Below are 27,536 nucleotides of genomic sequence, written 5' to 3' on the forward strand. Positions count from 1 at the left end.
TTTTTGGCTGTACTAGGGATTAAACCCAGAATATTGTGCATAAAATCAGTACCAGGAAGTGGAGTTGTTGCTATGACTAACTTTGCCATGTGATTTAGAAACTTTTGGAACTGGTTTATGGGAGGAGTTTAGAAAAGTTTGGAGATACAGGCTGGAGAAGTCTTACAATGTTGTAAATTGAGCATAATGTGCAATTCTGCTAGAAGCTGAGAAGACCAGAATGCTGACAGGAAGGAATATGCACAGTAGACTATGCTCATGAGGTATCAGAGGGAAACAAGGACTTTACTGGAAATTGGACCAGGGGCCATTGGTCTTACATTCTGACCAAGAAATTGGCTACATTTTTCCCATGTCCTGTGACTTTGTGTGAGGCACAATTTAAAGATGATGGACTAATCAATCTGATGGAGAAAATTTCAAGTTAGCACAACATTCAGTCAGTGGCATGGATTTGCTGTCAGTTTTTAGCTAGGCTTACTGTGAGAATTGGGAGCAGAAAACAGAGCTAAATGATTGTAAAAAAATATGCACTTTGGCCAGAAAAGTGCATGTAAAACCGGGACCAAGCAAGGTGTGATAGTTAGAGATTATAGCCATTACAGAGGTGCTAATTACTTTGCACAGACAATAGGAAAGATGGCTTGAGTGCATCTCAGGAATTTGCAAAGCACACCAATTTCAGACTCAAGGGATAGAGAAAGTTCCTTTAAGAAGGGATCCTGGGGGCAGCCTGCTTGTAAAGGGGAGCCTAGAAAGCAGTTTCACTGTGCTCAGGTGCCCTGGCACCAGAAGTCACTGTAGCCATGATCCCAGGGAACCAGCTACTGCACAAACTGTCATCAGACCTTGGTGTCATTCACATGGTGCTGGTTCTACAGGAATGCAAAATGCTGAGTTAGGAGGTCGTGGAGGTTTCTACCAAAACTTCAAAAGAATTACTGGGAGGCCAAGCAATGTACAACAGGGTCAGAGTCCCTGCAGGCTGGCCCTGAGAGGGTGATGTGTGAAGCTGTGATGGTGGAACCAAAGATGGAATGGAGATTCCAGGAATTAAGAGATCCCATTGAAGTGGACTGTCTGCTGAGGCTGTGGAGAGAGGAAGGATAAAAGAGAAGCCATCTGTGCTATAACTGGAAAGGCCAAAGGGGTGAGGCTACCCAAGTCCTTTGGAGAGAACATCTCACCATCTCATCATGTATTCTAGATGCTGTACATGGAATTGTAGCACCTGTTTGCCTAGTTGTGTTTTAGTTTTGTTTTGGTCTCATTCTTTCTATGCCCTTACTTCTCACTTTTTGAATGTTTACTCTGCCATTATATATTAGATATATGCAACTTCCTTTTCATTTTTACAGGGACTCACAGCCTTGACTTTGCCTTAAGTCTAAAATGACACTTTGGACTTGGACTTTTGAGCAATGCTGGAATGGTTAAAAAATATGGGAATCTTAGAGATAACTAAATACATTTTGCCTTGTGAGATGGACAAGAGCTTTTGAGGACCAGGGTGAAATGTTATGGTTTGGATATAAGGTGTTCCCCAAAAGCTTCAGTGTTAAAGTAGTAATGTTTGGAAATGAAATGACTAGATAGTGAGAACTATAACCTAATCAGTCTGTCCTAGTTTGAATGGACTGGGTGGTAATTGTAATCAGGAGAGGTATGACTGGAAGATGTGGGTCACTGGGGATGTACCCTGATTCAGGTTCATCTTCTCTGTGGCCCCTTCCTCTAATCCCTCTCTCATCTTCCTGGCCACTTGACAAGAGCAGCTTCTCTTTACTATGCCCTTCCATCATGATATTCTGCCTCACCTGGGCCCAGAGCAATGAACTTGGTCAACCATGGACTGAACCTCTGAAATCATGAGCCCAAATAAACTTTTTCTAAGTTGTTTGTATCAGGTAATTTGGTCGAGTGACAACAGTGAGACTAATGCAAACAGGCCCTCACTAAGTTGCTCAGACTGGCCTAGAATTTATAATCCTTCCTCAGTCTACAGAGTAGACAGTATTAGCAGTATGCACCACTGTACCAAGCTAAAGATAAATAGTCTTTTCAATAAATAATACCTGGACAAATGAATATTCACATGCAGAAACAAAACACACAAAAACTTAGATCCCTGCCTTATCCTATATTCAATAATACAATAGTCTGAATGTCTGTGTCCACCCCAAATCCCTATGTTGAAATCCTAACCCCCAGGTGAGGGCATTAGAAGATGGAGACTTTCTGGAGGGCAGAGTCCTCAAGAATGGGATTATCACCCTTATAAAATAGATCCCAAAGACCTATTTATGGTGCTCTCCCACCATGAGGACATAGCTAGAAGGCACCATCTATAAACCAAAAAGCAGTCCTCACTAGACAACAAATCTGCCAGTGCCTTGATCTTCAATATCCTGGCATCCTGAGCTGCAAGAAATAAATTTACGTTGTTTACAAGCTGCATAATCTTTTTACTATAGCAGCACAAATTGACTAATGATAAACTCAAAATGGACAATAGCCCTAAATATAAGGGCTAAAACTATAAGATTCCTAGAAGAAAGCATAAGAAAAAATCTTTGAGACCTTCAGTAGGCTATGATCTCTTAGGACATCAAAAACACAATTCATCCATAAAAGTAAATATGATAAACTGAACCTCATTAAAATTTTAAAATGCATGCTATTCCAAAGAAAACTATTTAGGTAATTAAAAAATAAGCCTAAGAAAAAACTCATAACTCTGATAAAGGAATTCTATCAGAAATATAAAGAACTTTTACAACTCAGTACTGAGGTAATGAATAATTTTGAAACAGGCTAATGATTTCAAAAGACATTTCACCAAAGTAGGTATACAAATAGCTAACAGTACATGAAAAGATGTTAACATCATTGAAGCCACAATAAGATACTACTACGCATTTAGCAGGATGGTTGTAATCCGAAAGATGAACAATACCAAGTGTTGCAAAGGATGTGGAGAAACTGGAAACCTTCTACATTTCTGAGAAAGTGGGGGTTAAAATGGTAAAATAGCTAGCAAAACAGTTTGGTAGTTCTTAAAAAGTTTAACATGCATCTACCATATTAAGCATAGCTGCCACATAACCCAAAAATTCCATTCCTAGGTATCTCTCAAAGGACAATGAAAACATGTATATAAAAAAACCTTTAAATGATTCTCACAACAGTATCATTCATAACACCAAACACTGGAAACAATCCAAATGTCCATCAAATAGATGAGTCCATCAAATAGATACATAAAATATGATATATCCATTTGACAAAACACTATTCAACAATAAAAAGGAAAAAATGATGGATACATACTATAATACAAATGAACTTCTAAAACATGCTAAATGAAGGAGGCCATATATATGAAAAATTACAAATTGTGTGACTTCATTTGTACAAAATTTGTAGAAAAGGCAAAGGAACAGAGACAGAAATCAGTTTTTTCCTAAGTATGGAGCTGTGGTTGGAATGTAGTTCAGCAGCAGAGCATTTGCCTAGCATGTGTGAGGCCCTGAGTTTGATACCCAGCAGTGTCAGAAAACAAAAACAAAACAACAACAACAACAAAAATTAAGTGTGGGGATGGAGTTGAGAAATAACTGGAAGTGGGCACAGGAAGACTCTCTTTGAGAGGAAGGAAATAGTCTAAAACTAGGTTATAGTGCTAGTATAAATTTACCAGAAATTAATGAACGGCATACTTACAATGTGTGGTTTTTGTGTTAAATAAACATTAATAAAGTTGTAAAAAAATGACAAAATGTAAGTTTTTAAAAAACCATACACTTGGAGAATTTAAAGCACTTTACTAAACTCATATATCAATAGGAAATTGCTTTAAATACTTAGAATGAATCAGTTATATATATACTGGAACAGTTATGTATATACTGCATAGCACAACTTGGGGACTGCAACCAAGGTAATAGGTAGGTTGAACTGTATGGAAGAGCAAATATTTGACCTAACAGGATAGAATAAAGTCTGGAAATTATTAATTTAAATGTCTAACTTTAAAGCAGTTTAAAAGAACATTACAATAATACCACAGAACACAAAAGAAATAAAGATAAGCACAGCAACTAATAAACAGAAAATAATGATAGAAAAGAGAAACTGAACAAGGCCAAATTCTACTCCTTTGATGATGATTTGTTGTTGTTGTGCTGGGGCTCAAACCCAGGGTTCGTGCATGCTAGGTAAGCATTCTACCTCTAAGCCACATTCCCAACCCAAATTCTAGTTCTTTGAAAAAAGAAGTCACTGGTAAGACTGATGAAAATATGGAGAGAAGTCACATATATAAATAAAATTATGAATTAAATGATAACATAATAGTTTTTTAATTTATTTTTTTTAATGGTGCTGGGGATCAAACTCTGGGCCTCCTATATGCCAGGTAAGTGCTCTATCACTGAATTAAATCTCCAACTCACAAAACTTTTCACAGTTTTATGCTTTAAATTTTAATACAGTCATGCATCACTTAATGACAGGGATATGTTCTGAGAAATGCATTATTAGGCAATTCTGTGCTATGTAAACATCATAGAGTATACTTACACAAAGATGGCTACAATGATAATAGATAATATAAATGAATTGGACCACCATTGTGTATGCAGTCCATAGATGACCAAAGTGATGTTGTGGGGCACATGAATTATACCTAAGTAAAATGAACAGAATCTTTTTTAACTAACCAAACTACAATTAGCAAAAACTAACCAAATAAGAAAGGGAAATTCTCTATATTTCTATAAGGGTAAAGGAACTGAATCAGTAATTAAATTTCTTTTTAAAAAATGAAACACCAGAACTAAAAACATGAGGTCTATCCTAATTATTAAAGATAGATTTTTAATCCCAGTTGCTTGGGAGGCTGAGGCAGGAGAATGATGAGTTTAAAGCCAATCTCAGCAAAATCGAGGTACTAAAGCAACTCAGTGAGACCCTGTCTCTAAATAAAATACAAAATAGGGCTAGGGATGTGGCTCAGTGGTCAAGTGACCCTGAGTTCAATCCCAGGTACCTAAAAAAAAAAAAAAAAAAACACATATTCTTATAAATACTGCTCCCAAAAACAAAAAAGAGGGAACACACCTCAATGCAGTATATGATAATAATAATCTCATTGTCCAGATCAAGTAACTATAGGATGATAAAGGTTGATTTATATATGTAGACATTATAAATTATTAACACACTAAATCTATTGAGTATATAGCAATAGAATTAATTATGACCAAATGAGATTTACCTAAGGAATTCAAGGGTAATTTAATATTAGAAGTTTCTTAATGTAGTTCACAAATTGCCTGACTGAAAAAAATAAATAAATACAGAAGTACTGCTAAAAATTCTTACCAGTCTAGACAGAAGGGAACTTCCTTAATCTAAGGTTATCTAACTGCAAATTACAGCAAAAATCCTTTATCATTATTATAGAAAAATAATCTTTTAAAATCAGGAACAACTTTCCCTGCCATAACCAATTTTATACAATGTTGTAGGAGAATTTCTAGCAAGTACAGTAACACTGCAATAAAGATAGAAAAGACATATAACTTAGAAAGGAAATAAAATATTCACTAGTCACAAACAACATGAAACAGAACCTAAAACAGAACCTAAAATCCATTGGAATTAACAGTGTAGTAAAGTAGCCAGGTCCAAACATGAAAATCTATTTCATTTCTATATGTTAGCAAAAATTAGACAATGTAATTTGAAAAGTTAACAGATGTAACAGCTATAGGATAACTATAATAAAAAAAAAACTGGATAATAACAAGCACCATGAGGGATGTGAAGAAACTGCAATCCTCATATATTGCTTAGTTGGAATATAAAATGAGACAGCTGCTTTGGAATACTGTTTGGAAGATCTCCCCTCTTCCCCCAAAAAAGTAATTCAACTTCTAGACAAATATCCAACAACTATCTATATCCACACAAAAACCATAAAATGGGCTGCAGATATAGCTCAGTGGTAAAGTACCCAAGTTAAATCCTCAGTACCGAAAAAAAAGGGGAAAAAATAATTAATTTTTAAAAATTCAATAGAGAATTGGATAGAGCATTGTAAATACTCAGAAACAAAGCCTTTAGGCATTGAAATAGTTATCTCATTATCTCTCCCTGTTGTTTAAATGTTCACAGCAGCATTATCCATAACAGTCAAAAATGGAAAAAAACTTAAAGGTTCATCAGCTGATGAATGCATAAACAAAATAAGGTATATTCAGATAACAAAGTATGAAATAAACCATAAGAAGGGGCTAGAGTTGTGGCTCAGTGGTAGAGTGCTTGCCTAGCACACGTGAAGCACTGGGTTCCATCCTCAGCACCACATAAAAATAAATAAAATAAAGGCATTGTATCCATCCACAACTAAAATAAAAAAAAAAAGAAGGAATAAACTATCGATACATACTGTAACATTATACTAAGTAAAATAAGGCAGACACAAAAGGCCAACTAGTCAATGAATTCAATTTCATGTATTCAATTTCATGTATGAAATGTCCCAAATGTGCAAATAATAGAGACAGAAAATAGATTTGTAGTTCAGTAGCTGGGAGGATTATGGAAATGGACAATGATGATATGATAGAGATAAAATTTTCCATAATTTTTTTAAAGTCACTTTGGAAAGAACATCTATTAAACAACAACATTTAAATCATTATAAAAGTACCTGCCCTCCAAAATAATTTACTGTCTTTTTTTTTCATTAACAGGTAATGGTACAAATACTTTACAGGAAGCAGAAGTACATTATATTTCTCGAGCAATCTGTAATTCTGAGCGGAGTTATGGGGGAGTAATTCCTGATACCTCATTTTGTGCAGGTGATGAAAATGGAGGCTTTGATACATGCAGGGTAAGATCAAATAATTTTCCTTTAAGATATTTTCTAAAGCCAGAGAGAACTTGAATAAGGCCTTTGATTATTTTCTTGTGATTTTAATTATCAGGCCTAAAAAATCAATTTTTTTTCTTCTTTTTTAACTACTTCAATAATCCAGCTCCTGATTTCTTTATTTTATGTAGGCAAAATATGCCTTGAATCTGTTTTTCTTTTCTTTTCTTTTTTTTATTGTAAACAAATGGGATACATGTTGTTTCTCTGTTTGTACATGGCGTAAAGGCATACCATTTGTGTAATCATAAATTTACATAGGGTAATGCTGTTTGATTCATTCTGTTATTTTTCCCCTTCCCCCCATCCCTCCCACCCCTCTTTTCCCTCTATACAGTCCTTCCTTCCTCCATTCTTGCCCCCCTCCCTGTTTTTCTTTTCTTTACTTTTTTTTTCTTTTATGATACTGGGGATCAAACTAAGGGCCTCATAGATGCCAGGCAAGCACTCTACTGCTGAACTAGATCCCCAGCCTCCCCTTTGTGCTTTTTGACTCTACCCTCTTTCAAATACTGCTTCCAAATCTATTTGTCTTCACTTTCAAGAGTTCTCTATGTGCATACTTTTCTACTCTTCCTAATATTGCAATCAAAATTTTATCTGTACTGTATCTTTTCCTTAAAAATTAAAAAAAGTTTTTGTAGTTGTAGATGAACAGTATGCCTTTATTTTATTTATTTTTATTTTTAGGCAGTGCTAAGGATTGAACCCAGTGCCTCACACATGCTAGACAAGCACTTTGCCACTGAGCTATAGCCCCAGTCCTTCCTTAAAAATTTTGATGAGTAAAGCAGTAAAGAATCCAATCTAGTTGATCTGAATTTCTAGGCAAAACATCTCCATTAATTAAAAAAATAATTATTCAAGTCAGGCACAGTGGCACATGCCTGTAATCTCAGCCACTGGGAAGGCTGAAATGGGAAGATCCCAAGTTCCCAGCCAGCCTCAGCAATTTAGTGAGACCCTGTCTTAAACTAAAAAATAAAATGGGCTGCAGATATAACTCAGTGGCAAAGTACCCAAGTTAAATCCTTGGCACGAAAAAAAAGGGGGGAAAATTAATTAATTTTAAAAAATTCAATAGAGAATTGGATAGTGCATTGTAAATACTCAGAAATGAAGCCTTTAGGCATTGAAATAGTTATCTCAATGTCTCTCCCTGTTGTTTTGAGAGCATTATTAACAATCCTTAGTAACATTTCTGGATTCAGTAACAGTCAAATCTAAACTGTAAAAGAGATATTTATTTATTTATTTACTTCTTTATTTATTTTACTGGCAATTTACAGGGCCTTTGTACCACTGAGCCACATCCCTGGCTCTTTTTATTTTGAGACAGAGTCTCATTAAATTGCTTAGGGCCTGCTAAATTGCTGAGGCTGGCCTCCAACTTGTGATCCTTCTGTTTCAGCTTCCCAAGTTGCTGGAATTACAGGCCTTTGCCACCGTGCCCTGCAAGATTTGTTATTTTTTTTTTCATTTTAATTTATTTTATTGTAAACAAATGGGATACATGTTGTTTCTGTTTGTACATGGAGTAACAGCATACTATTTGCGTAATCATACATTTACATAGGGTAATGATGTTTGATTCATTCTGTTATTTTTTCCTTCCCTCCCACCCCTCCCACCCCTCTTTTCCCTCTATACAGTCCCTCCTTCCTCCATTCTTGCCCTCCTCCCACCCCCCATTATGTGTCATCATCCGCTTATCAGTGAGATCATTCGCCCTTTGGATTTTTGGAGATTGGCTTATCTCACTTAGCATGATATTCTCCAATTTCATCCATTTGCCTGCAAATGCCATAATTTTATTATTCTCTATAACTGAGTAATATTCCATTGTGTATATATATATATATATATATATATATATATATATACCACAGTTTCTTTATCCATTCATCAATTGAAGGGTATCTAGGTTGGTTCCACAGTCTGGCTATTGTGAATTGAGCAGCTATGAACATTGATGTGGCTGTATCTCTGTAGTATGCTGATTTTAAGTCCTTTGGGTATAGGCCGAGGAGTGGGATAGCTGGGTCAAATGGTGGTTTCATTCCAAGTTTTCTAAGGAATCTCCACACTGCTTTCCAGAGTGGCTGCATTAATTTGCAGCCCCAGCAGCAATGTATGAGTGTACCTTTTCCCCCACATCCTCTCCAACACCTATTGTTGCTTGTATTCTTGATAATCGCCATTCTAATTGGGGTGAGATGGAATCTTAGTGTAGTTTTGATTTGCATTTCTCTTATTACTAAAGATGGTGAACATTTTTTCATATGTTTGTTGATTGCTTGTAGATCTTCTGTGAAGCATCTGTTCATTTCCTTAGCCCATTTGTTGATTGGATTATTTGTATTCTTGGTGTAGAGTTTTTTGAGTTCTTTATATATTCTGGAAATTAGTGCTCTATCTGAAGTATGAGTGGCAAAGATATTCTCCCACTCTGTAGGCTCTCTCTTCGCATTGCTGATAGTTTCCTTTGCTGAGAGAAAGCTATTTAGTTTGAATCTATCCCAGTTATTGATTCTTGCTTTTATTTCTTGTGCTATGGGAGTCCTGTTAAGGAAGTCTTATCCTAAGCCAACAAGTTGAAGATTTGGACCTACTTTTTCTTCTATAAGATGCAAGGTCTCTGGTCTGATTTCAAGGTCCTTGATCCATTGTGAGTTGATTTTTGTGCAGGGTGAGAGATAGGGGTTTAGTTTCATTCTGTTGCATATGGATTTGCAGTTTTCCCAGCACCATTTGTTGAAGAGGCTATCTTTTCTTCATTGCATATTTTTGGCACCTTTAAGACTTGTTATTTATAATACTACTGAGTCTTCATCATTTCTTTCCATTTTCTTGCACTAGCAAATGTCAACAATCAAAAACACAATTTCTTGCAAGATGCCAATTTACTGGTCTCTAGCTAGCAAAACCACCCCTGAAGCTCTAAAAGAATCCTTCATACATCTTAAAATTATGCCTTTTATATTCATATTAGAAAAATAATCTAATGAACAGTTTTTATGATATTTTGCACACTTCCCAAATTATACTTTTTCTGAGCAACTATTTTAAAAAATCCATTTATTTATACTATCTGGTTCAAAATTAGGTAGTTGAATTTATCCACCAGCTATATGGCTCCTCCAAATATCTGGTTAGACTAAATGTTTCCTGCTTAAGTTGGAATACTAAACTAAAAATCTATTGATTTCCAAAGCACAATGATAATTTTCTATGGGGGCATATTATAATTTATGTGGTCTGGGTGCCTCTCTACAATGACACTATCTCCTTGTAATTCCTTCCCCGCACTTCATTCTGTTCTTAGAGTCTAGTTAGCTATTGTCTGAAAGAAAACTATGTTATCACTTGGAGGTATATGAAAATGAATATTTATATAAATATGTTTAATGTAATTAATTTATCTCAACTCTACTGTTGCTTAAAGAACATTAGAAGTAGCTAACACTACTTGGGGACTTTTTTAATAGGGTGACAGTGGTGGACCATTAATGTGCTACTTACCGGAATATAAAAGATATTTTGTGATGGGAATTACCAGTTATGGACATGGCTGTGGTCGAAAACATTTTCCTGGTGTCTACAGTGGGCCATCCTTTTACCAAAAGTGGCTAACAGATCATTTCTCCCAGGCAAGCACTAAAAGCATATTTAATGTATATATTTTAATTGGAGAGATCCTCATAGCTTTAGGTTCTATCATTTTACTAGCAACAATATAAAGAAATTCTGAAGACTTTACTATCTTTACTTTGCATTGTGTCCCCTTCTATTTTCTACATAATGAAAACAATTTTTTTTTTTAGCAATTAATTGCTCACTTTGGAGTTCTCATGTGAACTTTTTTTGGAAAAAAAGGACTGTGACACATTAGATATACAATTGTAAATCTGGCACCAAATCACAACCTCCTTGATAGAAATTGTTTTCTTTTATAATCATAATTTTGTATTTAGAATACTTTCCTAGAGTTTATATACTTCAGTTAAGTATGTATTTTATGTGTGTGAATGCTAAGTAATAAAGAGTTTATAATTAAAATAAAACTGTTCTTTGGTTAAATTAATCAAAACTCCCTTTAAGTTAGCTTTTAATTTATTTACCATAATTTATGATATTTTAAATTATAATCTTGTTTCTGTTCTTAAAGGATATTTGGAAACAAGTGTTTGCTTATTGTTATGGTTTTGATGTGAGGCGTCCCCCAAAAGCTCACATGTGAGACAATGCAGAAAGGTTCAGAGGAGAAATGATTGGGTTGTAAGAGTCTTAACCCAATCAGTGAATTACTCCCTGATGGAACTAATTGAAGTGGTAGGGTGTGGCTAGAGGAGATTGGAATTGAAGCGTGGCTTTGTGGTACATATTTCATATCTGGAGAGTAGAGTTCTCTCTCTCTCTCTCTCTCTCTCTCTCTCTCTCAGTATAGTTTCCCATCTCCCCCATGGCCCACTAGCCCACCAGATACTGCTGTCCAAAAGGCATTCTCTGCTACAATTGGCACCTTCTTCCTTAAGATTCCCAGCAGCTTGCACTGATTCTCTTTTTAGGTCTTGCCATCAACTTCACACTGCTGTGTTTTCCCACCACTGTCAACTCCACCAATTAGGGATCTGCAAGATTTTGTGGCTCTAAATCTTACTTGAAGTTGTCACCTGGTATAATGACCAGAGCAATGTTACGAGTTATGAACTCTCATCTCCAGAACCTGAAGGGGAATTGTACTGATTTTTTTGAGAAAGGGAAAGCAAGATGCCGTAATTTGATTTTTATGTTTTCAGGGATTTCCCAGCATTTCCCTGATCACTGGTCATTTAAATCTTCATTGAATTTATTTTCCACCCTCTGGATTGCACTTGATTTATGAAGGTTTAATATACTAACCACTTCTTGTACACTGTTTGATCAGATTGATATCATGTAACATAACTGGGCAAAACTAAATGTATAATCTTGTCTTTCATTAATCAATGTGAACTATTTCTGATTTTTTTTTGGAGGGGGGTACCAGGGATTGAATAGAGAGCCACTTAACCAGTGAGCCACATCCCCAGCATGTTTCATATTTTATTTAGAGACAGGGTCACACTGAGTTGCTTAGGGCCTCGCTAAGTTGTTGAGGCTGACTTTGAAATTATGATCCTCCTGCTTCAGCCTCCCAAGTTTCTGGGATTACAGGTATGTGCCATTTCGCCCAGCACTTCTGTTTTTCTATCTTGATTGGGATAGAAAGGGGTACGTTTCTTAGTTCAGGGCTATATACTACATACCTGAGATCATATTAGTCTAATCCAGCAAAGATATCAGATTAAGTACAGCAGCTGCAATTAGAGCTACTTTGGTTGACCTTGAAGTAGTGTACTGTCATCATTCAGAATCCGTGGATTTTTCCAGGGACCAGATGGTTTAATTAAACAGAGCTGTGCTAGAAACTACCACCTCTGAATGCTGACATCTTTACAGGTGACACTAATTTTTACTATTTCCCCTGAGATGGAATATTAATATTGATTTAGATTTATTATCTTGGCTGGGATAGGGGGAGTTACAGAAGTTTCCCTGTTATAATAGCTCTTGATTCAAAGACCTAGGACCACATTTGGAGGTTATTCAAATCCAGTTCTGTTATAAATTTATAAATGACCATTGGACAGCTCTGCAATTAAGGTAGCCAGATTTGGCCAGGACTCCATTTATTATCTAGCTTTCACAGTGCATTTAGTCTAGTAGGAAAGCCATGGTGACACATTATAGGTCTCTGAAGTGTCAATCAGACCTGTGTCCAATAGTCCTTGAATTGTCTGGCATTCCCTTTTCTCCAATATAAACTCTACCCTAATAGGAAATGACTAGGGGAATCATTATTGTATATAACTGATGTGTTGCCCTGGGGTTCATCCTGGAGAAATGGCCACCTTTTTGGTCAACTAGCTCCATGTATGAATATTTGATCAGGTTTAGGAACTGTGCAAAAAATTACGACATTTTGAGAGACAACTGTCCTCAATCTCCTCGTTATCAATTCCTTCTTTTATTTTAAAAATGTATTTATTATTTATTATTGTATTATTTGTGGTGCTATGGATCAAACCCAGAACCTTACACATCCTAAGCTAGTACTCTACTACTGAGCTATATCCTGAACCCCCTTGCTTTCTTTTTGTCATTAAATCATTCTTAGAAATTTGACTATTAACCAGGTGTGGTGGCATATGCCTGTAATCCCAGTGGCTTGGGAGGCTGAGGCAGGTGGATCTCCAGTTCAAAGCCAACCTCAGCAACAGCAAGGCGCTAAGCAACTCGGTGAGACCCTGTCTCTCAGTAAAATACAAAATAGGTCTGGGGATGTGGCTCAGTGATCAAGTGTCCCTGAGTTCAATCTCCAATACCCAAAGAAAAAGGAAATAAAAATTTTGACTATTAAACTATTATTACTGATTAAGCAGTATCTTTATTGGAAGTTTGTATTGCCCTTAAGGATGCTGTGGGTTTTGTTTGTGGCACTGATAAAGCTTGCACATGCTAGGCAAAGGCTTTACCACTGAGCTACATCCTCATCCCTTTAAAAACATTTTATGTTGAAATAGTCTAAGTTGCTGAGGCTAGCCTTGAACTTGGATCCTCCTGCCTCAACATCCCAAGTAGCTGGAATTGCAGGCATGTACATACCTGGTAGGGATCCCATACTCTATTAACCATCTTCACTAGTCTGCATGTCAGGTTCCTCCAGTCTTGTCAGTCATTACAATTATTGTTACCCTTCCTCCTCCCTCAGCAGTGTCACCAAACCTCTGTTGTTTCAAGGGCCTCATCATCCAAATTACTACAAGGACAAAAAGGAAATCTAACACAGTGTTAGCTTTCTTTCTTTCTCTCTCTCTCTCTCTCTCTCTCTCTCTCTCTCTCTCTCTCTCTCTCTCCCCCCTTCCTCATAATGCAAGCTACTTCCCTCTGCAACGCTTTTCCTCGATGATGTTGGTTCTCACCTTGAGCCCCGAGGAATGAGCCTTCTATGGACTAAGACCTCTGAGACCGTGAGCCATCAAATAAACCTTTCCTCCTCTATAATTTGCTGCTCAGATTATTTAGTCACAGCAGTGAAAAAGCTGACTGAAACACTTATTTAAATTCTAGCTTTTTAAAACTTTTCTGCAGTGCTGGAGATCAAACCCAGGAAGTAATGCATCCCAGGCAAAGCTCTACCATGAAGCCCTACTTACCATTTAAATTATAATTAAATCAGTTTATTAAATGTCATTACTTATTTCCCATGGTAAGAAAGAACTATGGTGCAAACATCCCCAAATCACTTACTTTTAATTTAAAATTCACAATGTGACTTTTTCTGTTATTATTTACCTGTCTTCCAAAGTTTATCTTCTTGAAGCCCATGTTAAAATCTGTATCCTGTCAGCATTCTGAATTAATGAGTGACCGAGAGGCATGCTGTGTAAACACAGGAAGCCAACCTGTTATAACCTTTTGATTAATCAAACATGAATTATTAAAGTCAGGAGCGGTGGCACTAAGCAACTCAGTGAGACCCTGTCTTTAAATAAAATACAAAATAGAGCTGGGGATGTGGCTCAGTGGTTGAGTGCCCCTGAGTTCAATCCCCAGTACCCACCAAAAAAAATGAATTACTGAAATAAAAGGTTGAATTAATATGTACTATTAGCCAATTCACATCTCCTTTGATCTTTAAAGAATACATTTAGCAAATGAGAAATAATTATCTTCTCATGCTTTTTACATTCAACTAGCAAAAACCTGTATTGTTATTTTGCATTATCTTGATGTCAGATTTAACTGAAAGAAAACACGAGTTTCCCACCTAATAATATCCTTAGAGGTCATTACTTGTTTGACATTCTCAAAGGAAAATGACTATGATTTTTAAAGACTGAGCGACTCTGAGGGGATGTTGGTGGTTTTTTTCTTCAAAGAAATCCTAGTTTATCCACTGATAACGTCTTATAAGGAAATAGTTGCTAATGCTTATTATAAGTTAGCATAATGCGTTAGTCTTTTCCTATTTATACTGGATATCACCAGATTCTTGTGGTAGCCCTATATGTTAATAAAAAGAAATCTGTCTAAATGCATTGATAGCACTGGAGAGGAAGCCTTTGCTTTTCACTTCAAAGACACCTTCTAATTGCTCTTTAAGTCTGCCTTTCTAATCAGGCAGGAGCCCCTACCAGCCAACCTCCCTTTTTGCCCAGCGTTGTCCAGCCGACTGGAGTTAGAAACATTTATTTTCATCACAAGGGACTATTCAAGCACAGGCTTTGGGAATCCAAGATGGACTTTGTTTCAGGTATTAATCTGTTTCTTAGTAGTTGTAAGAATTTGGATGATTATTAATGTCTATATATGGCATTGCTGTGATTATTAAGTTGAGGATATGAAGTTCCTGATATTTGAAGGTGTTCAATAACTGGTTTCTCTTATTAATATCACATCCATGCATCACACACTCCTTTTCATTATGTAAATCATTATCCTGTCAGAAAAACATCTCCAAGACCTTTCATCTAAAAAAATTATTGGAACAAAGCATCCTTTTCTATTAATAAACTCAAATTTTAAGATATACTATTTTTAAAAATACATTTACCTTACTTTTCTAATTCCCAAAATATTATATCCTCATTATTAAAAATTGGAAATGTACAGAAAAATAGAAAAAAATTCATAACCTAACTATGCAAAGACAGCTACTATAAAAGTCCTGCCTTTTCCATTTACTATAGTTATTCTTACAAATTCTTCCAAACATTATTGTACCCCAGTTATTCTGAAAACTTTCAAACTGCAGAAAAGTTGAGAAATATTGCTATTGATTATCCATACGTATTTTACCTCTATTCCCCAAATAGCAACGTTCTTGTCTTGTTTGCACTTGTGGTCTTGGTTTCTCCCTCTCCCCACACATACTTATTTCTTTTTTGGTGGAACAATTTAAAGTAAATTGCTGATACCATATTACTTCATCGCTAACATATCAGCATGGATCTCCTAAAAACAAGAACATAATCACAATACCATAATCACACCCAAGAAATTTAACACTGATTTGTTAGTTCTTTTATAATTTGTATACTCATTTCTTTGGTTCACTAATCTACTGTTTAGGGTGCCATAATTTTGTATTCTTTCATTCTTAATATAAAAATATAGTATATATTTATACACAGGCAGGCATAATGATACACACCTATAATCCCAGCTAATCAGGAGGCTGAGGCAGGAAGATTATAAATTTGGGGCCAGCCTGGGAAACTTAGGTAGACCTTGTCTCAAGATAAAAATAAAAAGGGCTGGGGATGTAATTCAGTGCTCTCCTGGTTTCAAACCCCAGTACCAAAACAAACAAAAAAACAAAGGAAGAAAAGAAGAAATAAAAAAACACAAACATTTCAAAGGTGTATATATATTTTTCTCTTAGGTTGTTACAACAAAATGCCATAAACTAATGCTTACAAACAACAGAAATCCATATCTTACAGTTCTGGAAGCTGGGAAGCCCAAGATCAAGGCATTAGCAGATTATGGGTATTTTATGAGGGCCTGCTTCCTCATTCATGGAAGGCATCTTCTCCCTGAATCTTCACATGTGAGAAAGGAAAAGTTCCCTTTCTAGGGCCTGTTTTAAAAGGGCATTATTCTCATTCATGAGTGCCTTCTACCTCAAGATAAAATCATTTCCCAAATTTCCACTTCCTAATACCATCACATTGATAATTAGGTTTTCAACAATGAATTTTAGGTGGAAACATCCAGACTACAGCTTGTTTTCAGTAAAATTTGAGAGATGAAGTCAGAATGACAGCTTGATCACATGATATAGCCAGTCTCATGTTTCAGCTGACCTCATATCTCACCTTCATGAAAAAAGAATAATTATATTCATCTTAAAATATGTAGTAGTATTTCCTGCCTCTCCACTAGAAAGGCCCAGATATAATAAACGACCTATAGCAACACATACCCTTGTACTGTATTTTAGTTTCTCAATGCCATTTCCTGTAAAATGAGTTAAGGTCCCTTAGACACTGATTTCAAATCTGGAGGAGGTAATATATAGGATGAACTTGGTTATTTTATTGTACCAGAAATCATGAGGTTATCAAAGCTTCAATGGTGAACCACACACACACACAAAAAGCCCACTTTACTAGAGGGGTGAGGGGAGATTACATACTAGGAAATGATAATATTAATGATCATACTTCTCACAATGAAAGCTGGAAGCTAGAAGACATGAATGGAAACCAAAAGAGAGCGGGTGTAACTATACTTATATCAGAAAAAAAAATGTGCTTTATTTCAAAAACTATAAAGAGACAAAGTGCATTCTAATTATAAAGGGATCAATTCATCAAGAAGATATAATAGTTAAACATGTACCTAACATCAGAACACCTAAATATATCAAATAAGTATTTGAGAATCTAAAGTGAGAGATAGATTGTAATATAATACTACTAAGGGTCTTCAATATCTCATTATTAACAATAAGCAGATCATTCAGATAGAAAATTAATAATAACATTGGTCTTAAACAATACTTTATATCAAAGAGACCTAACAGACATATATGGAACGTTTAATCCAACAGCAACAAAATATACATTTTTCTCAAGAGCACATGGAATACTCTTCAGGATAGATCACGTTAGGTCATAAAACAAGGCTCAGCAAATTGAAGAAGACTGAAATTACAACAAGTATATTTTCTGATCACAATGGTATGAAACTAGAAATCAATAACAGCAGGAATTTCAGAAAATTCACAAATATATGGAAATTAAACAACCAATGGATCAATGAAGAAATTAAAGTAGAAAGATCTCAAAAATTAACCTAATGTTATACCCCAAAGAACTAGAAAAAGAACAACCTAACCAAAAGTTAGCAAAAGGAAGGAAATAATAAAGATCACAGCAGAAATAAATAAATTAGAGACCAGACAATACAAAAGAGAGATAAAATTAGGATGTACTATAGGATGTAAAATAGGATTAGCAACTATGGGCCCATGCCACCAGCCAGCTAGGATAAATTCTTTGTCTAGAAATAGACATGGATTTCTTAGGAAAAAAATCCATGGAACTAAGGAAAACAATTATAATTTAGACATCATCAAAGGAAAAGATGTTATAAAAAAGAAGCAAATACCATTCAAACACACAAATGTGTATACATATATACATATGAATATGTATCTGACAAAGGATTTACAGAGTACCTAAAGAACACCTTCAACTTAAACACAACTACAAAATGCACAAAAAGCTTGGCATGGTGGCATGTCCCTGTAGTCATAGCTACTCAGGAGGCTGAGGCAAGAGGACTGCTTGAGCCTGGACATTCAAAGATAGCCTGGGTGAGAGAGAGGATGGTGGATTAGAGGAAGGGCACACTTCCCAGCAGTTCCTTAGCCCAAGATTTAAGAAACAGGAAGACTGTTGCTCAGTGAGGTGGCTAACTAAGGCAACTCACTAAAATTCCGTACTGGATAGCAAAAGAAACCCTAAAGAGACAGAAAATTGGGGACTTTGAACATAATATAATAAATAATACCTTAGAGATGAACCAGCTTGGCAGGCATCAATGGTGATCCTAGCTGCTGTGGGGTTGGGGTGGGGCCTTAATAGACTCCGAGTCAGTGGAGGGGAAGTTGTTGAGTGAAAAGCAACCAAAATTGCTTGGCCCACTGGTGGATAGTTCAGTGGGCAGTGTCACCAGCACGGGAACCATTTATAAGCATAGCAGCAGCAAGCAGAGGCAGGAGATTGGGAACTCATAAAAGAAATTGCCACCCTTACCCAATAGTCACCTATTGTGGGACCCAGAATATGTCAAGACCAGTGTAACTAAAATAGGTGCAGAGGGCATCCAAGCTTGGCATACCAAGGAGAGAGAGCTCACTTTGTTGCTGGTGTTCCATAAAAGTTATTGATTGGGAAGACACCAATCACGGCATGAAAGGAGCATCTGCACTCCAGGTCTGATCCTGGGTAATTCAGTTCCATAGTGGTGAATGTGAAACCTATGGAGGTTTAGACTCCACACCCTAAAAGTGGAATTTATGGGAGGCCAAAACCAGACATCCAGCAGTCATTGGCATCTCCCCAGTAAGAGAGGGTATTGATCGAATATTGCATATCCACCAACAGAGTTCCAGAGGTCAGTTAAGACTAAATTCCATCTACTGGCACTTCCAATTTAGAAACGTGCACTAGCTCACTATGGAGTGCACTGCTTGTCAGTACTCCCCAGTCTATTCCATCCTGTACTGGGAGTCTGGAAGCTGAGAGCTACTTCAACCAGATTTGGCTCCTAGCCACAAGGTGTTGGACTTAACCCCTTAACCCAAGGGTTACACACCCCAAAAGCAAATACAAAAAATAAAATCCATCCCTGCCAATGGTTTTGACCACCTTGGTAGAAACAAGATTTTAGATTTTAATTTTTTTCCTATTCTCTCCCACCCCATTTAAAAAAATCTTTTAAATTTTTAAATTAAAAAAATTTAAAAATTTCATTCCATTTATTTTTTTTTACTTTTTTCCACTCTGTGTGATTGTGTATGTTTTCTCACTGAGTGGATAGGTTAAACATATATAGATATCCTTATACATTTACTTTCATTTTAGTTGCTTTCTTCTTCACCTATTTATTATTTATTTAGCCTTGGTTTGACGTAGGTGGGGTAGAATTATACCTGAGTTTGAGTTGTTTTGGTCTTACATTTATTTGTATGTTTATACCTCGTTCTTCTTTAAAGAATGTAATTGTATTTTTTTATCCCTTTATTTATTTATTTTTATGTGGTGCTGAGGATCGAACCCAGTGCCTCCCACACGCTAGGCAAGCGCTCTACCACTGAACCACAACCCCAGCTCCTGGATCTTGGTTTTTGTTCCTCTTATTGAGTCTTCTTTACTTTCTTCCCCACTAATAACCAAATTTTCCTGTTAACTCTTCCTCTTTTTTTATTTTATTACTTTTATTTTTAATCTTCCTTCTACATAGCTGTCATCTGCTACCTATCTCCTGCCTCTCCTATGTTCACTCTTTAAATATTTCAAACTTTCCCTTGCCTTCCTACCCTATTTTCTCTTTACTCAAAAAACTGCAATTCCACCATCTGATATAATTATATGGTTTATGTAATTCCTACCCCATTCTTATTGTTATTATTATTAACTCAGTGGATGGTGTGGTAGATACCTACTGTTTAATGTCTGATCTAGTTGATGGTTGTTCATTGTTGGTACTGATGTTATATGCTGACCCTACCATTCCTATACAGGTGGTAATAAGTGTTACAGATGTCAAAGTAGATGCCGGACATTTATCTTGAGGTTATACATTTGTTGTTAGCATTATTGCTAGTCCTGGCTTCCCACTGCCCCTTCTTCAAGGGGCTGGGAAGTAATTGGGACCCTTTCAGTTCAGAGTAAAGGTTCTACTGCCAAACAATAGTCACAACTCACCCAAATAATAGCGAACTTCACTCCACATGTGATCTAACCCCACTAGAGCCTTAACAATACTTCAACACACAGAATAGGGGAGGAAAAAAAACCAAATCAACAACCAGGCCCCAAGTAAGAAAAATCAGAGGAGGATCTCTGTCCCACTCCTGTATCAAAAACAAAAGTCCAGGCTGGGGTTGTGGTTCAGTGGTAGAGCACTTGCCTCGCATGTGTGAGGCTCTGGGTTCGATTCTCAGCACCACATATAAATAAATAAATAGCCTATCAAAAACAACAAAACAAAAAAACAACAGAAGTCCCAGAACAAAAAATATAACTAAATACAAAAGGACATGCATATAAAAAAGGAAGGAGAATCCATCTCAACTGATATGAAGTCCAAGAACTCTGAAGACATGAGGAAATAGGCAAACAAAATCTCCCACAAAAACTCACAATCTGCAGGGCATAGTGGTGAATGCCTATAATCCCAGCAACTTGGGAGGCTGAGGCAGAAGGATCATGAGTTTAAAGCCAGCCTCAGCAAAAAGCAAGACACTCAGCAACTCAGTGAGACCCTGTCTCTAAATTAAATAAAAAATATGGCTGGTGATGTGGCTCAGTGGTCAAGTGCCCATAGTTCAATCCTGGGTACCCCCACAAAAAAATTCACAATCCCCCCAAAAAGGAATCCACAGATATGGAAGGTGATAAAATTCCAGAGAAAGACTGGAAAAAAAATTGTTAAAATGTTCAGTGAACTAAAAGAAGATCTAAGGAATGAATTAAGAGAACAAATATAGGACATGAAAGACCTTTTCAATAAAGATAAAGAGATAGTGGAAAGAAACCAATCAGAAGTCCTGGAAATGAAAGACAAATGAATCAAATTAAAAATTCACTTGATCACACTGTCAACAGATTATATTGCATACAAAATAGAACTTTAAGGCCTTGAAGACAGAACTTGAGGCACTGAAGACAGGATATGTGAACTTGAATACTCAGTATGCAATGAAAGAAAAAATAAAAGATCATGATCAGGATATTCAGGAACTCTGGGACATTATCAAGAGAACAAATCTGAGAGTCACTGGGATAGAACAGAACCTGGAGATACAGGTTAATGGCATTAAGAATATTTTTAGTATGATAGTAGCAGAAAAATTTGCCGATATTAGAAATGAGATAGACATCCACATACAGAATGCATATAGGACCCCAAATAGACAAGATCAAAACCAAACCTAAGACACATCATAATCAAAATGCTTACCATAGACAATAAGGAAATAATATTTTAAAATGTAAGAGAAAACAACAGGTCACATTCAGCGGCAAACCAATAAAACTCACTTCTAACTTCTCAACTCAGACCCTAAAATCAAAGAGGGCCTACAATGAGATATTCCAAGCTCTAAAAGAAAGCAATTTCCTACCAAGATTGCTGTATCTAGCAATGCCATCTTTCAAAATTGATGAAACAAAAACTTTCCACAACAATGATAAAAGAATTCATGACCAGTAACCCAGCACTAAAAAAAAAACCAAAACCTCAAAGACATATTGCACACAGAGGAACACAAAAACAAACCCCACAGTTCCCATAAACATAAAGATCACTAGAAGAGCAATCAATCGAATGAAAACCAAGACAGAATTAAATATGGCAAACAAATCAAAATGGCAGGAAACAACAAATGTCTATTCATAGTAAAATTGAATGTAAATGGTCCCAACTCACCAACTAAAAGATATAGATTGATAGAATGGATTAAGAAACAAAATCCAACTATAGGCTGTTTGCAGGAGACTTATCCCATAGGCAAAGATACCTACAGACTGAAGGTAAAAGGATAGAACAAATAATCCATGTAAATAGAGTCCAAAACTAAGCAGGAGTAGCGATTTTCATATCTGACAAGGCAAATTTCAAGCAAACATCATTCAGAAAAGACAAGGAAGACCACTACATACTGGTAAAGGAAACAATCCAACAAGAAGATATAATGATAATAAATGTGTATGCCCCAAATGTCAGTGTACCTAATTACATTAAAATACTTCTTGACATTAAATCCCAATGCAATAATACTGGGTGATTTCACACACCCCCGTTACCAATTGGTCATCCAAACATAAAATCAATAAAGATATTTCTGACCTAAATAATTCTATAAATCAAATGGACCTAATAGACATCTACAGAATATTTCACCCCAAAACAGCTGAATTTACTTTCTTGTCAGCAGTTCTTGGAACCTTTTCCAAAATAGACCATATTCTAGGTCATGATGTAAGTCTTGGCAAATAAAAAAAAATGTACATAATTTTGTGCATTCCATCAGAGCATAATGGAATGAAACTAGAAATCAATAGCAAGAAAGATAATAGAAACCACATAAACACATGGAGATCAAACAATACTCTCTTTAAAAAATGGATCAGGGGCTGAAATTGTAACTCAGTGTTAGAGTGCTTGCCTGGCATGTGTGAGGCACTGGGTTCAATCCTCAGCACCATATAAAAATAAATAAATAAAATAAAGGTATTATGTTCATCTACAACCAAAAAAAGTTTTTTTAAAGAATGTACTCCTAAAAAAAAAAAAAAGTACTCCTGAAAAAAGAAAAAAGAATGGATCGTAGAAGAAATGATCGAAGAAATCAAGAAATTCTTAGAAACAAATGAGAACAGAGATATAACATATCAAAATCTCTGGGACAGTATGAAGGCAGTTCTAATTTATGGCACTGAATGCCTACATTAAAAAATAGATTCCAAATAAATAATCTAATGTTTGACCTCAAGTTCTTAGAAAAGAAGGAATAAACTAATTCCAAAATCACTAGAAGGCAGGAAATAATAAAAATCAGAGCCAAAATTAATGAAATTGAGAATAAAATAAAATATACAGTACATATGCAACAGAGTTGATTCTTTGAAGATAAATAAGATTGATCAACCCTGAACCAAAATAATAGAGAGAGAAGAGTCAAACAAACAATATTAGAGATGAAAAGGAAGTATCACCACAGATACTTTTGAAACCCAGGGGATCTTTAGAAACTATTTTGAAAATTTACACTCTAATAAACTGGAAAATATAGAAGATTTTTAGACACATATGACCTAGTAAATTGAATCAGGAAGATATAGAAAAGCTAAACAGACCAATATCAAGAAATAAAATTATAATAGCAATTAAAAGCCTTGCAGCAAAGAAAAGCCCAGGATCAGATAGATTCTCGGCTGAGTTCTACCAGACCTTTTTTTTTTTTTGGTGCTGGGGATCAAACCAAGGGCCCTGTGCTTGTAAGGCAAGCACTTTACCAACTGAGCTATATCCCCAGCCCCTCTACCAGACCTTTAAAGAAGAACTAACACCAGTCTTTTACAAATTATTCCATGAAATTCAAAGGGAGGTAACACACCCAAATACATATCTATAAAGTTAGTATTACCCTGATACTAAACCTAAACAAAGACACATCAAGGAAAGAAAATTACAAACCAATATCCCTGATGAACACATCCAAAATCCTTAATATTAACAAACTGCATTAAACAACACATGATCAAGTAGGTTTTATCCCAGGATGCAAGGTTGGTTCAACATATGCAAATCAATAAGGATAATTCACCATATAAACAGAATTAAGGACAAGAATATAATCATTTCAATAGATGAAGAAAAGGCCTTTGATAAAATCTATCACCCATTCATGTTTAAAAAGCTGGAGAAACTAGGGACAAAAGGAACTACCTCAACATTGTGAAGCCTATATATGATAAATGTATAGCTGATATCATACTGAATGGAGAAAAATTGAAAGCATTTCCTCTAAAATCAGAAACAAGACAAGAATGTCTACTCTCACCACCCCTATTCAATAAAATTCTTGAATTCCAAGCCAAAGCAATCAGGCAAGAGAAGGGAATTAAAGGGATACAAACAGGAAAAGAAGAAGTCAAATTATCTCTATTTGTTAATGATATGATCCTATATCTAGAAGACCCAAAAATCTCCACCAGAAGACTTCTAGAGCTGATAAATGAATTCAGCAAAGTAGAAGGATACAAGATCAACATTCACAAATCAATAGCTTTCCTATACTCCAACAGTGATTCTGCTGAGAAAGAAATCAGAAAAACCATCCCATTCACAATTACCCCCAAAAAACCTTGGGAATTAATATAATCAAGGCTATAAAATTTTTTCACAGGAAAATTATAGAAAACTGAACAAACTGAAGAACTCACAAGATGGAAAGACTTCTCATGTTCTTAGGCAGAACTAATATTGTCCCAATGGTCATATTATCAAAAGCACTATACAGATTCAATGCAATCCCCATCAAAATACCAGATATCTTCACAGAACTAGATAAAACAATCCTAAAATTCATTTGGAAGAATAAGAGACACAGAATAGCCAAAGCAATCCAGAGCAAGAACAACAAAGCTGGAGGCATCACAATACCTGATCTCAAATTGTACTACAGTGATAGCAACAAAAACTGCAATGGTACTAACATAAAAATAGACACACAGACCAAAGGAACTGACAAACCCACAAATAGAGTCATCTATTTTGTACCCAAAATAGATGTTGGCGAAAAGACAGCCTTAAAATGAATGGTGCTGGGAAAACTGGATATTCATATGAGGAGAACGAAACTAGATCCCTCTCTCTCATCCTGCACAAAAATCAAAGTGGATTAAAAATTTGTAGGAATTAGACCAGAAACTTTGCAACTGCTAGCAAAAAACACAGGGTCAACATTCTGTCATACTGGTCCAGGACTTCCTAAACAACACCCCTAAAGCTCAAGAAATACAACCAAGAATGAACAAATAGGATGGTAACAAATTAAAAAGCTTCTGCACGGCAAAGGAAATGATTAAGACCTTGAAGAGAGAGCCTACAAAATGCGAGAAAATCTTTGCCAGCTACCCCTCCAACAGGGAATTAATATCCAGAATATATGAAGGATTCAAAAAGCTTGCCATCAGAAAAAGACAAATAAAAACCCCAAAATAGTCCAATTAATAAATGGGCAAAAGAACTATACAGACATTTCTCAAAAGAAGAAACACAAATGACCAAGAAATATATGATAAAATGTTCAAAATCTCTAGCAATTAGGTAAATGCAGGTCAAAACTCCAATAAAGTTTCATCTCAATCCACTCAGAATGGCAATTATCAAGAATACCAATAACAATAAATGCTGGCAAAGATAATGGAGGAAAAGATACACCCATACGTTGTTAGTGGGACTGTACAAGCAGTGTGGAAATTTCTCAATAAACTGGGAACAGAATTATCATGTGACCCAGCTATCCCGCTCCAAAAAAACTAAAATCAGCTTACTACAGTGATACAGTCACATCAAGGTTTATAGCAGCACAATTCACAATAACCAAATTATGGAACCAGTCCAGATGCCCATCAATAGATGAATAGATAAAGAAAGTGTGGCATATGTACACATTGGAGTCCTACTCCACTGTAAATAAGAATGAAATTATGGTAGTTGACAATAAACCTATAGAACTGGAGAACATCATGCTAAGTAAAATAAGACAGACTAAGAAAAACAAGGGTCAAATGTTTTCTCTCATATACAGAAGTTAGAGCAAAATGAGAGAAAAAAGGAAAGGGGGAGAGTTGGATATTATAAAAGTTGGATATTATAAAAGGGAAGATCAGAGGAGTATAAGGAGATCAAGAGTGGGGTAGGGAAGAAGGGAAAGGGGAGACAGTATGGAACGAATTTAACAAAATCACATGTATAAACTGTACCAAACAAAACCAGTGTTGTTACAGGCAAAGGCCTGTAATCTCAGCAACTTGGAAGGCTGAGGCAAGAGGATCACAAGTTCAAGGCCAGCCTCAGCAACTTAGTGAGACCCTGTCTTAAAATAGAAGGGCTGGGGATGTAGCTCAGTGGTAAAGTGCCCCTGGATTCTATCCCTAGTACGACCATCCCTGCAAAAATTGTACCAGACAAAAATACATAAATTAACAAGTAAAAGGAAGACCATTAAAGACAGGAGAATGGTGGGGGGAGAAAAGAGGGAAAGGGGGCAACACGGGGACTGGAATGGAATAAATCAAATTCCACGCATGTATGATTTTGTAAAAAATGAACCCAACGACTATGTATAACTACACTGCATTAATAAAAGGAAAAAAAAAAAAAAGCTAGCCTGGGTAATATAGTGAGATCCTGGATCCAAAAAACAAAACAAACAAATAAAATGATGAATTTTAAAAAATCCACATGCACAAAAGGCTAAAGCAGATTCTGTACTTAAAAAAAAAAAAAAGTAGACATACAAACAACAAAAATCACAAGATGCCCATCAGCATTCACACTTGAATTAATATGTGAAAGTTACATTTAAGAGATGAAAGTCAGATTATAAGTATAAAATGAATGTCAAATACTAATATACTCTGACTTACTGGAAAACATAACCATTGTAGGGGCTGGGGTTGTGGCTCAGTGGCAGAGCACTTGCCTGGCATGTGTGAGGCCCTGGACTCGATCCTCAGCACCACATATTAAAAAAAAAAAAAAGGATTTATTGAGAACATAACAATTGTGACAGAAATGCTTTCCCCCTTGGTAAAGTAAAAAGAGAAAATAATCTAGAGATCTATAGAGGTCAGCAAAGATTTAGCACTTCAAATAAACCTTAACTCTTCTAAGAATACAGATAGGAGAAGTTTGGTAAATATATCTGAAACACAGTGATTTCAATCTATTAGCAGAAGTAATTATCACCTGGCTTATACATTCGAAGAAATTTTTGTCATCTTTTATTACTGAATATTAGATTCAAAGTAAATTTTAAAAAAAAGTTACAGTGCTGACAGTGGAAAAGCAGCAGAATAGGAGGATCCCAGCTCTAGTTCCCCTTACAGAAATACTCGCTTGCAAAAATCCAGACATGAATAGCCTTGGGCAAATTTCAGAACCTGTTAGTGAGGATGAGTCACCCTCTTGGAGCACAAAACCTGACAAAGGTCATAACAGAATAGGAGCAGCACCTCTCCACCAAGCCAGCACAATA

At 35.9% G+C, this 27,536-nt stretch overlaps 1 protein-coding gene across 5 annotated transcripts in view; it reads left to right on the forward strand.

The window, feature by feature from the left end:
* LOC124983378 (putative methyltransferase-like protein 7A) overlaps positions 1–27,536 on the forward strand; it is a 65,441-nt gene that overhangs the window by 19,180 nt on the left and 18,725 nt on the right. For 3 of the 5 annotated variants that reach the window (XM_047550618.1, XM_047550616.1, XM_047550615.1), the window contains 2 exons: positions 6,762–6,904; positions 10,432–10,967. In XM_047550618.1, coding sequence (XP_047406574.1) covers positions 6,762–6,904; positions 10,432–10,683 — 395 coding nt within the window. In that variant the 3' untranslated portion in view covers positions 10,684–10,967. Of the gene's footprint in view, positions 1–6,761; positions 6,905–10,431; positions 10,968–27,536 lie in introns of those variants that run through there. The other 2 variants (XM_047550619.1, XM_047550617.1) reach the window with 2 other exon arrangements.

Source organism: Sciurus carolinensis, chromosome 4 (genome assembly GCF_902686445.1).
Source record: "Sciurus carolinensis chromosome 4, mSciCar1.2, whole genome shotgun sequence".
Taxonomy (NCBI): Eukaryota; Metazoa; Chordata; class Mammalia; order Rodentia; family Sciuridae; genus Sciurus; species Sciurus carolinensis.